This window comes from Trichoderma breve, chromosome 5 (genome assembly GCF_028502605.1).
Source record: "Trichoderma breve strain T069 chromosome 5, whole genome shotgun sequence".
NCBI classification, from domain to species: domain Eukaryota; kingdom Fungi; phylum Ascomycota; class Sordariomycetes; order Hypocreales; family Hypocreaceae; genus Trichoderma; species Trichoderma breve.
The window spans coordinates 3,562,537-3,574,839 of record NC_079236.1 but is presented as its reverse complement, the minus strand read 5'-3'; the positions used below and the strand labels follow the sequence as shown (position 1 = coordinate 3,574,839).

Below are 12,303 nucleotides of genomic sequence, written 5' to 3'. Positions count from 1 at the left end.
AATCTAATCGCTCAAGCAACAATGGTCAACACTGATGCGTACATATACAAAAATACACCTGCGCTTGCGTCAAAAGCTTATTCAGAGCTCATTGGCAGCGTTCTGGAGCAGATTGATCTCGCCAAGTGAGTTCTGTGTGTAACGAGAGTTGAACTTGACCACATCCCTGACGCGCTGATAGGTGATTTCGTCAATCGTCAGGGGCTTGGTGCTGATGTACCATGAGACGCCCTCGGAGCAGGGAGGGGTGGTCAGAGAGCCAGAGTACCTAGGTAATTGGGATCAGTAAAAAAGTACGACATCATGTGAAGAAGCTATCGTTCTTACTTGAAGATGGTGTTGGAGTGGAGGTGGTTCTCAAGAGGACCAAATACAAGAGGACCTGTGGTGGTGGTCGAACCAGGAGTTGCAATCATGCCGACGGAGGCGAAAACCGATGTCAGAAGAGGATCAGGAATGAGTCCAAGGTTGATCAAGAAACCGACAACAGCGGTGGACTTGTCTATTGAGCACCGAAGCAAGCAAATTCGCGTTAGAAACCATGATCTCGAATGACGTTCTCTTATGATGGACACAGCATTTCATGGCCTTTACTCACCTGCAGCTGAAAAGACAAAGTGTGCCTCCATGGGAAAGTACTCAAGATCCACACGATGCTCACTGGGAGTGTGGAAGTGGAACTGAGCCAACTTATACGACTTGCCATCGGCCACGAGCGAGCCATTGACGGGCACCTCGACGGTAGTGCCGAGGTTCTCAAACTCGGCACCATGGGGATAAGCGTCAACCTTGAAGGTGACAGAGCTTCCGTGGGCCGTGGTGATGGACGAATCCAAGTTGATGGGCGACTGGTTCTTGCCCGTGGCGCATAGCTTGTTGGCCGTCTCGTTGAGGCCGAACCAGTTCAAAGGTCCAGTGAGTCCGGTGTAGCCAAAGGTGCTGATGGGGACGGATTCGCTTCGGGGGTTAAGATGGGTTCCGTAGTCGCACGACGCCAGCGCCGGAGCGGCGAGAGAGAGCGCAACGGCTGCGAATTGGGCAAAGCGAGTCATATTTAAGAATGCGTAAATATTAAACCAGAGGAACTAGAAAGAAATTATGAGTTTGTTATAGTCAAAATGTAAGTAAAATGAGCGCTGAAATGATGGGATGTCGGCTCTAATTGTAGTCGAGCTAGAAAGGGGACGGAGCTTATAATATCTGGCGAATGATCCAGGATATGAGAGGCCACCCCCGGCCATTTCCAGCTCCCTCACACACCCCTCGTCAGTGGATCTACGCAGGCACACACAGCTTAGATATTTTTATCTAGGTCATCTCGAAGCTTAACCCCTAGAGCGGAACGCACCAGGCTGAAGCAATTGCCGGAAAGCTACTGTATAGTCTAGTACGGGGTACTTGGCGATGCTGTCATGGCGCAGTGGCTCAAACCACCCTCCTGGGTTGAAGTACGCCTGCTCCCGTATTATACGATATATCGCTTCGATGAGCATAGCCGGATGCCATCAGCGCCGAGCGGATATTAGCTGCGGCCGTCATCCCATCTTCATTTGGTGCCTTTGCACCGCTTACAGTTGAAAGTCCACTGGCGAAGACTGGCGCCTCACCATGTGGGTTTTTGTCCACTTTGAGATCTCTTCAAAGAATGCCTTATATCACCGCCATGATGCATTATGATCGCTACGGCTGAATCTGCTGCTTTTCACTTTCAAAAGGGGGGAAACAATGTCCGGACTGGCCGGCATCGATTCTCGTGTTTTTAGAGTATGAAATTTGGTCGGCAATTCGGCGTTTTCTTTCCACTACATGCCTTTCTTCTCGTGTAAGCACAACGGCATTTCCACCGGGCTCATCAGATTTGTTCATCTTGAATCAGGGTGGCCAATGCACCGTTCTGGGGAGGAGGGGCGTGTTTCTTGCTTCAATGCTCAGTTGAAGTCCTTTTGACGTCCCGGATGCCTGGATTGGGTTTCCAGTTTTGCTGGATCGCTTAGAGAATGAAACAACTGGGGGTTCTGCACGCGAAACATTGACATGTTCGGAGCCCGGGAGCTTCCATGAAACGAGTCTCTAACACTCTTCTTTTTAAGCTTGTATTGGCACGTCGCATCAATGCGTGCCCTGACTTTAAGTATAGACGACGCGCGTACCAATTCATCAAGTACACTTGATCTATCACATCTAACATGAGGCATTCGATTCAGTGCCTGTTTACCTATTACATGACGCTCAGCTATGCTCAACCTTGGAAACTTCTAATTCGGCCTGCAGAAGAAGTGCCGTTCGTACTAGTGCTGAATGATCTCTACGATTCAATTTATCCCGCCTTTGTGTTTACTTTTCTTTTTTTTCTCTTCTCTACGGTATTGGGACGGCAATTGTTGGATAAATAGGGTCCGCGGCATCTGATCTAGCCCCTTGTAGCCGTTGAAGATATTTAGCGAGTTAGTCATCCTAGTGCAGTTTTGTCTTCATCGCTTATATGCCTTTTATCAAGCTCAAAAGGATCATATGCGATGCTTCAGGTGAAAATGCCTGCGCTGGTTTCAAGTTCCCATTGTGCAGGGCTCCGCATGTTTAAGCTTAATATTTGACATGCCCCTTGGTCTTCGGCAATTGGGCTGATCAGCATCTCAAACAACAACCATTAGCTCAATCCTGGCTTACATGTGATAACTAAGGTAGTCCGACTTACATACATCCACGTCTTTTGATATGACACCAGTGCCGTTGCTTTCAAATAGATCTATCTATAGTTTCAGAACCTCGGTTGCTCTACTGATGGAATCGCCACAAAGGCAAATTAACAAATATAAGGCTCATCACAGACAGTCACGACTCCGCCAACGGAAGACCCTGATGCCGCGATGCCAAGAGCGCACCGTTGGCACTAGCCCAAACACGACAAAGCGACCGTGGCAGTTCCTGGCTTATGGCCTGATTCCCACGTTTTTCACCTCTTGGCATGGAATCACGGGGGCACGATTTCTTATCTGGAGGCGCTCATTGTCTTGAGGAGGGCGGCTGGGTACTGGGTGAGACGGATTGGCTACCCTCAGCGTCTCACGTCAACATCCTACACATATTTATAGTGAAGCCAAGAGATTCTAGATTATATCGAGTCTTTCTTTGTCATCTTGATATTGTCTTGGAACTTCAAGAATTGTGATACTGGTTAGACAGCCTTCCTTTTTGCCTGCATCTGCCTAGTCTACCAACTCATCGGGCAGTAGTGACACTCTAAACTTACCTCTACCTACGATCATGATTACCAAAATATCAAATATAAGAGACCATAATGAGTCGGATTATATGCCCTGTGGCTATGTGAAGCTGCCATCTCTACGGGGGCGTCGGTGTAGCAGGCAGTAGCTGGAGGTAGCCAGTCTGCCTGGTGTCTCCTTTCTTAAGGTCACGACTGGCTCTACAAAGGAATCATATAGCCTTGTTTGTAAGCAATAGGAATGCTTACCACAAGCTTTATGTGAAAATAGTGGCCACGCTTAGAAGAGCTTATACTAATGACGGGTAATGAGTCATTCGCAGCTCTTTGCTTGCTTGTGAGGGAATCTCCATTTCCTGCAATCTAGTCGCACAATCATTCAATTAGCCAAATGGTCCCCGTGAATGATTCCTGCGAAGAAGTGTTGTGATTCCAATGACATTGCCACCGGGTAAAGCGCTTACATGAACTCGACTGTCGAACCACATAGCTTCGGTATACATGTGGCCAACTCGATTTGTAATACAGACTGTATTTTGGGGTATTGATAGTTCTGTATAAAGCGAGACTAAGCGTATTTTTTGTTCTCTATGAGACTGCTGGTGTTTAAGCATTTTTTTGCTGTCTCGTCACAAAGGCTCCAGACTGCTCTTTCAAGGGACCATTTGTCAGCCATTTCGACCAGACGGAAGCGATGCTTCAGGTGAATGTGCATGCATGCGCTTGGGTTTCACATATAATCACTGTAACATTCGGCATATTTAAGCTTAAAGCTCCGTACATGCATACATACATGTATGTTTGGAGCAACCCCCTAGCTCTTGGCATATTAAGGAGACACTACACCCCAGGTCATTGGGCTCACCAGTAGCTCACTTATCATGTTATCTCCCATCAATTCGACTGGTCGCGCTTGAAGGTCGATTTTTGTCAGTGATGTCTGCTCTCTATACTCAGCTTGTTGATACTCCAGGGGAAAGCCAGATTTAGACAACTTCATATCTTGCAGTGATTGCCGTTCCCAATGTCGAAGGGAGAAGCAGATTGCTACAATGAGACCACCTACTATAGCACTCTCATTGCTCGTTTGTGCATGGCCATTGTGTTTGTTCCATGGGATTGCAATAGCTGAGTTTAATACCGAACACGCTTTGCCGTTGTACTACTAGATGTGGCTAACTAGGTGCTCAAGAAACAGTTATGAGCCAATATTTTATCCGCTATATCGGTCCCATGCGGTTTACATTTTACCCGTCATCTTCGCCGCCAAGTCAATCAAGTTGGATTGGCCGTTACTCTCAGCCCTACGCTGCCAACATACAGATACGTATGCTTGACCCATACATGAAAGCAGCAGCAAGCTTTCCATGTATCTCGCGTTTTCGCATGGCTACCCGCCAGTCTCGCAAATGTTGCTGTGATGGATGACGAAGCTCCTAGTCTCCACAGGAGATATGGTGAATGAGTCGTATAAGTCGACGGGAAACGGCGTGAAGTTGAAAGAGGGTGCACGTGCTATGCGAAACTTGAGATTAACGGCGATCAGGTATCACAATCTCCCTGCATACAGATCTAGATGGCTTGTACCTATTTATACGTGATACATCCAGAGTGCGTTACTTGGCGTGGTCCAAGCTCTCGGGACTCCCTTGCGCCATGCGGGACAACATGAAGGCTGTGTGTAACATGGAAATGTTTTCTAGAAGTTGAACGTGCCCATGTAGTACAGCAGTGCGGCAACTAGCCGCAGATGTAATGGAGACGTGAACCATGCTCGTTCAGACGTATTGGGATATTTGGTCAGATTTGACGAGTGCGGTGATGCAAAAACACAGAGCATTGGTTAAGTTTTCTGATGCTTAAACTGAAGACTGTTCCCACTGTTGGTGTATACATGAGAATTTAATTGTCGCATCAGATTAGCATCGGTATACATGGAATCAAACTGGAATCAAATAGTCGGCTTGCGCTACTGTTGTTGATTCATACCGTGATTGATGTCAGACCCTGAAAATGTTGTCAAAGTATTGAAACCCATAACAACATTGAAGTCAACCAACTGCCATAATATACTTCACGGATCAGCAAGGCAATCCTCCGAGATCGTTCTTTGTCAGATCATGAACAATTCAGCAACGAGGAAATGGGACGTGAGTAATTGTATTTGCTTGCTCGCTAAACGAAAGTTATTAATATATATTTTATGTCCCTTCGTATTCACTCATGTCCATCATAAAAATGCCAAGGGCTGTCTGTTAATAGCTGGCATCGAAAATTTCAGTCCAGCTCAGCGCGGCGAGCTTTCCCTCTATCCCAATTCTGAAATGTTTCCTGCCCGTAGAATAGCCTCGATATTAAGGCTTCGTAATTGAATTAACCGGACGACAGAGGTAGCATGTCGTTTGCTCTCCCCCTCACATCGCTCCCTGGCATCAGCCATTTACAGCTCGCAGTAAGACTGGGTGACGGTGACAATCTCAGTCTGGGTAGGGGTGGCAGCGGTGGTGGTGGTGGCGGTAATGCCCCAGCAAGAGCAAGCAGAGGAGTAACCGGCACCGTTGGGGCAGTTGTCGGCGTAGTCAGGGATGAAGGTAGGGTAGACGGTGACGGCAGAGGCGTTGGCAACGGCGCGCTTGGCCTTGGGGGTCACCTCGGGGTCAACAGTGATGGTGATGGTGGTGGTGCTGTGACACAATTGTTAGCATAAAGGAGTGCTTATGTGTATATAAATGTTGTATAGGTAGACATACGTAGCCTTGGGGGTGACGGTAGCTCGCATGAAGCTGGAGCAGTCGGCCTGGCGAGAGGTGATGGGCAGAAGACCATCACGAGTACCGGTAACAGCACGAGCGCAGTTGTCGGCGTTGCATCCATTGGTTCGCTCATTAATAACGGCAGCCATGGCGGCGGCAACAAAGGACAGGACAATGGCGGCCTTCATATTTGCGGTGTTTGTCTTTGGAGAACGGAGTTGTGAGTTGGAGAATGAGACAACGAGATTGACCAGCACAGGAAACACGGAGGAAAAGAGCAGCAAGAGAGGAGCCAGAGGGGAGGTAGGCAGCGAGACCACAGGCCTATATAGGAATGAGATCTGGACAAGACAAACAACCTTGAAGAGTGAGCCGGGCCCCAGTGACTAGATCCATTGTGGGATTACATCCTTCCGGGCTCTCTCACGCCTTGGCCGGTGCGACCAGCCGAAGGACAGCTGCATGGCCTCCCTGCCAGACTAGCAGCAGTTCCCGGAACTGGCGTGCAAAGGGCCGTGTCCACCTATCAGGGCTTCGACCGGAGCCATGAGGCGGGATGTCTGTCTGTCCGGGGGCAATGGCCAGCCACTGATTCGATCTGGTTAAGCATACCGCTGCTAGCACCGAGTATATCACAAGCACAATCGCAACTCAAGACCAGACGAGTCAAGCCAAGAGCCAACAGCAAAAGAGAGTTGAGAGAAAAGTGCGCTGGCGTGGATCCTCGTTCGGTGGCCGCTTGGGGAATTGGGGGAGGAGTTTGCGGCCATGGATCGACCAGGCTATTGGCAGCTGTGCCTGTGAGACGGACCGGGGAGCCCCTGTCCATCAAAAGAAGCACCCCGGCTAATATTAGCTGCTAAAGTCCACATCAATCGAATGGTTCTAGCCTGGGTTCCCGTGGGATCCGTTTTTCAGAGACAAGAGCGAAGGCGAGGCCAGGCTGTGTTTGTTTTGTCTGGTCTTGCGTGGACGCGTAATTGGGATGGATGCAAGGTGAAGAAAGGAGTGAGAAAGTCAGGTATTTGTTGTATGCTGATTGTATGAGATGGGTACGAGTACACGCAGCTTTCGGGCTGTGATGCTGTCATCCGTCATTCCTTCAATGGCCAAATACGGCATTGTGTTTCCAAGACGGGCAAAGCAGGATGCAAGACAGCTGTCTGTCTGTTTGTCTCAGCCGCAACATCCAGATCCTGCGAGAGCCTCAGATCCAACCACATGCTGCACCTTCACTTGCTCGGCTGCACGGCACATGGCATGAGGTTTCCAGATGCTCGGGAGAATAGGAGAGAAACCGGCAGGCAGGCAGGCAGACAGACAGACAGACAGACAGACAGACAAGACAAACATCGACACTACTAGAATTTTCCGGCAAGGGTGTGAGAAAAGCACTCAATACATGCACCTGGCACCACCTCCATCAGCTCGTACGAGCATGTACCAGTACGGACAGCTCCAGGGCATGGGGACCCCTTTCCGTCTTACCGGTGCAAGTACAAATACAACATTGAATGTCTGTGCCTGAGCCTGTGCCTGAGACTGAGACTGGTGTCTGTCCGTGTTGTGTGTCAGTACAGCGTAACAGTACAGCGTATCTTCTGTCAGCAGCACGTACAGCCACAGGCATAGAGATAGAGACAGAGATCAAAGGCTACTGTATTGTACAGTACAGTACTCGTACCGATGCCAAGATGCAAGTTCAGGATGGGCTCATGCCGTCATCAATTGGCGTCCAGTAGGCATAGCCTGCTGAAGAGGCTGTGGAGGGGATGAAGGAAGGGATTGATGGAAATTGGCCGCGCAAATGGATTGGGAAGCAGGCAAATCTCGCTCCGGCCTGTCCAAAGCCCTAATTTCTGCAGCGGGGGTCCCTACAGGTAAACTGCAGGTACTAGAGCGCTAAAGAGCAGCCGCTGTTGCCCGCTGTGGCTCGCCTTTGACAGGTGCGTCTATTGGCGGGTGGCGCTGGGAGTGGCGGAAATTGAGTTGATCGAGAACCGTGCACTTTGTTATCCTGCTATCAATTAACTCAATCTCAACTCCATTATATCAAAATGCGCCTTATACATGCTTGAAGCAATATGTATCGGCGACTTTGGTTGAATACAGTAATTACAGCGTGGAAAAAAAAAAAAAAGAGACAGCCAGAACAGAAGACTAATACAACTAGCACCAGGAGCTGAATCCCTTCCGCCTCCCCGAAGAAACCTCGACAGCAAAAAGTTCCCAGTGCCAAGGCGCCGTCCCAAAGTGCCTACAGGGCCTCATCCATGGCTTACCCATCCAATGGCTTCAATGTTATCCATGCTTGTACCCATGGCCGTATCCATCGCCAGCACTAATAATCGGCGCTGTTCATACTCGTAATTAGTCGGTGGTCGCTTTCGCACGTGGTAACCCTACCGGAAGCAGCGCTGGGTCACCGTTTTTAATCTGGAGAAGTTGTTCCGTGCGTGATGCCACTTGCTGCTCCCCGGGTCAAGCACTTGTCTTGTTCCCGAGAGGGTGCGGACAGGCACCAATCGCGTGTGGCTGGAATACGTACAGCTAAATCGACATGCGGTCAACCATTGGATTGCATTGGGTAGGTCGCTGCATATGCCAAGAGCATCTAAACGGCCTCTCGGTGCTCGATCTGTCGCTGACCAACACGTGGGCTGTGAGCGAGGCGGTATTAGTTTGCCAACTGAGTGACTGATTGACTGATTGACTGACTGATGCTGCGGCTCATGCATACATGTTTACTGATTGATGGCAAAGGAACCTCCCCTTGCCTGTATTACTTCCAGCTACTCCGTATACCTTACCAATGCCCAAGGTATGGAGCCAATACAATACGATGCGATGCCATTCGGGGAACCGCTCCGGACACAGACCGCGGCACAGTTCGGCGTCCAAGGCTAGATTGGACCACGTCGGCGTAACGCTGCCGGCTAGGGTCTTGGCTCTCTCTCTCTCTCTCGCTGGATAAAATTGATTGATGGATAATAATGTGCAGCACAAGCACGTTCAAGGAGAGCAATTATCGCCAAGCTGAACTTGTTCGGGCATACATGTAGACTTGCTCACACACCTCCTTATTTCCCGCCTATGGCAGATGCCCAGAGCGGCACACAGCTTACATGCACCCCTTAATAGGTACCTGTATATACAAAGTCTCAAGCCAAACACCCTTTTCGTTCGTCTCTTTTCAATGCTTAATGTCAACAGACAATTCCGTCATGTTTCCAGACGTTTGTTTAGTGTCTGACCAGGGACGGAGATGATCAGATACATTACTTTGACGCCATCCCGGCAGCATCCGAGCCGAATCGGGCAATCCTCACGCCTATCGATCGCTGGACCCAGCAAGCTCCCTCTTTAATTGACTCTTCTGTCGGCCAACACATGAGTCTCTCACAACGGTAAAAGAGCAAAAACAAGACAAGCTAGATAAACAAAAAGAGGAATAGATTCATTTACTCACCCACTTACACTCAATTGGACACCGTGTAGTCTAAGAAAAGAGCAAAAAAAGAAACTGCTTGACCGAGACAGGGGTCGAACCTGCAACCTCCTGATGTACTACTCGTAGTCAGACGCTCTGCCATTGAGCCACACGGCCTTGTTTGATGTGCTGCCGACGTCGCTATTCGCCTCAAGGACTGGCTCCAACAGGGCGAGACTTCAGTTTCGAACTCGCAAAGCAAACCTACCTAACCTACATCAACAATTATATGAACGATGAACCTGTTACTTGCACTTGCTTGTTACTCTTGTCATTTTTAAATGATAATTTCATCGCTTAGAGCGACAAGAACAGGCGGGGGAGGCGCAGTCTCGCTTGTCACAACTGCAGCACTTCCTTATGGAGCTGGACACAGATATTTTCAACACCCTGAGCCGTATCAGGAATGCGAGTGACCATTACAGGTACAGAACCCGATTGTGCAATATGATATGTAATACTCAGCTGCCTCTCCATGTAGCCCGGTTACTCTCCTGCCTTGAATCGACTAGCTGGCGATAAGCTTATGAGCATCCATAACCCCCGCCTCGCTCTTTTTTTTTTTTTTTTTTTTTTTTTTTTTTTTTTTTTGCAGCCAGCCGATGGGCTATTGTTGAGTTCCACACGCATCGTACCTTGCCTCAGAAGAGACTGAGATAATACTACCCATGAGAATGTAACCAGCCACCTCCTTGAAGCATTGAACATCGACTCGCTTATTAAATACTACTTTGGGGTGCATTTACGGAGTACACCGACTGTGTATGTTGATTGTGTGGCATTATCCTATCCGTCGGTATGGTAAGCTGATCATTCCGCCCAGGTACGCACATCGCAGATGCATTGATGCACTCTCCTACAACAGGGCAAAAAATATATCAAAAAAACACATACAATTCACAGAAGAATTGCAGTCAAAAACACCAAAAAATTGACCGAGACAGGGGTCGAACCTGCAACCTCCTGATTTACTTAATCGTAGTCAGACGCTCTGCCATTGAGCCACACGGCCTATTTGATGAAAGCTGCTTGCGTTATTCCCAACTAGGAAGTTTGCGCAGCGCCGCCATCACGGATCCTCCCCCGACTTTGGTAGCGAAAAACGGTCAACTGATAACAACAACAGGACAGAAACTTGGAGTATTCATTCTGTGTGAATGATATTACATTTTTGAATATGCTAATTAGATATATACCTATCCTGCTCTTTTGACTCGTGTTATGTACTAATGTACTGATGCTAGAATAACGCCATATACCATGCAGTGCTGAAAAAACAACTATTAGCCCTCCTCTCTATCTTGGAGAAAACCCACGTCTTGGCAGTTTTGTTAATGAAATCGCATATGCTACAATTCCTTTTCGTCGCCTTGTAATTATCGATACTGTCTGTGTCCACCTCCACGAATTTGCGTGTAGATACCAAGTCCTGTTCGACCTGCCATGTGGTCTCGGGACCCATAGAATCCGTGCCATTCTTCATCGTCGATGCAGTACTCATCAGGAGAAGTGTTCTCCGACTGCCTGAGCAACCCTATGCTTCTCATCCATTGGTATGCAAGCGGTGGTCTCATGGCTACCCTCGGGAGGTCGCTCGGGGGAATGTCTTGCGGGTAATGTATGAGTAGATCCGCTGCCAGAGTAGACGCCGTCGATATCCCGGCTAATTCTTGTGCGAGCGAACTTGCCTCGAGTTCCGTATCGCTAATAGGCGATGGAGAACTGAGTAATCTTGGTGACACATCGTTGATAGGCGTGGGCGATACGACATAGCCGTGTCTTGTATCTGATACCACCGCACCACCGCAGTTGACCGTTCGAGTCAAAACTTCGAGGGAAATGTCAGCAGAATCTTGCCTCCCCAGCGATCTTTCAGTCATAAAATTGCCGGACCTCGTTGCGATCAGACCATTGCGCCGTTGACGATTACGGCGGACTGTAGATCTGGACCGAGGCTTTCGACGAGCTCGTGAACGCCGTAATGACTCGCGCGTAGAATCTGTTCGGGAACTTCCGCTTTCATAACTCGACACACTCGTCTGCTTTGTTGCTGAGCTACTTTTGGACGAACTGGACTTTCGCGACATCTGGCTGCCCAGCCTATCAATATGGCGAATCAGAACAGCAGCCGCAGCGACCACCAACGCAAGAAGTGCAACAGCTCCTCCAATGATGCCTCCTAGCTGTGTCGTGGAGAGACTGCTATTATCTTGGTCATCACTCCTGTCCGTCTCTGCTGGTGGCGTATACTTTGGGACAGTAGTGGCTGATGAGTCAGTTGTTTGGATGTCATCATCATCGTTGGTGCGATCATCCAACGTGCCCAAGCTGGTAGGGACACTTGGACTCCTGACGATGATCGCAGTTGTCGTGAGTGTGGTTATTGTGCCGCTTGCTGTACTCGTAATGGCCGTCGTCACTGTTGTGGTGATTGGCTGAGTAGAGTAGCATCGACTAACGCCACAGCCCATCCCATTGGGACAACACCCATAGCCGACAGATGATGGGCAGAGGTACTGGCTGGTTGGGCATGAGTATGTGTGCGATGGTACAGATGAAGTGCTTGTGGTAGTTGTTGTTGAGTAGCAACCATCTATTGCGCAAGCATAGTTTTCTGGGCAACAGTTTCCACCCAAATTTGCCGGGCATAGCTTCATGCCAGCGCCGCAGACATCACCTTTCCGCTGCAATAGCATGGTAGGCTGTGTAATCTGTGGCGACTTGGCCGTGCGATGGATACCATCATATCGTCTGAAAGCCAATGCGTCCACTGCTGAGGCATAGAGTGCCGCAGACAGGGTTAACCCGTATGTCGTAGACGCAGACACAAACATCAT

General features: G+C 49.0%; 3 protein-coding genes across 3 annotated transcripts; all 3 read right to left on the bottom strand.

The window, feature by feature from the left end:
• Positions 1 to 81: 81 nt before the first annotated feature.
• Positions 82 to 1,052, bottom strand: T069G_08697 (eukaryotic-type carbonic anhydrase domain-containing protein; the record flags this gene model as incomplete). Its single annotated transcript, XM_056175907.1, has 3 exons — positions 82 to 268; positions 328 to 502; positions 599 to 1,052. 3 exons carry the CDS (start codon positions 1,050 to 1,052, stop codon positions 82 to 84), a joined length of 816 nt encoding a protein of 271 aa, XP_056026856.1.
• Positions 1,053 to 5,663: 4,611 nt separating this feature from the next.
• Positions 5,664 to 6,164, bottom strand: T069G_08696 (uncharacterized protein; the record flags this gene model as incomplete). Its single annotated transcript, XM_056175906.1, has 2 exons — positions 5,664 to 5,907; positions 5,974 to 6,164. The coding sequence occupies 2 exons, from the start codon at positions 6,162 to 6,164 to the stop codon at positions 5,664 to 5,666; spliced, it is 435 nt and encodes a 144-aa protein (XP_056026855.1).
• Positions 6,165 to 10,842: 4,678 nt separating this feature from the next.
• Positions 10,843 to 12,303, bottom strand: T069G_08695 (uncharacterized protein; the record flags this gene model as incomplete). Its single annotated transcript, XM_056175905.1, has 1 exon — positions 10,843 to 12,303. The coding sequence occupies one exon, from the start codon at positions 12,301 to 12,303 to the stop codon at positions 10,843 to 10,845; it is 1,461 nt and encodes a 486-aa protein (XP_056026854.1).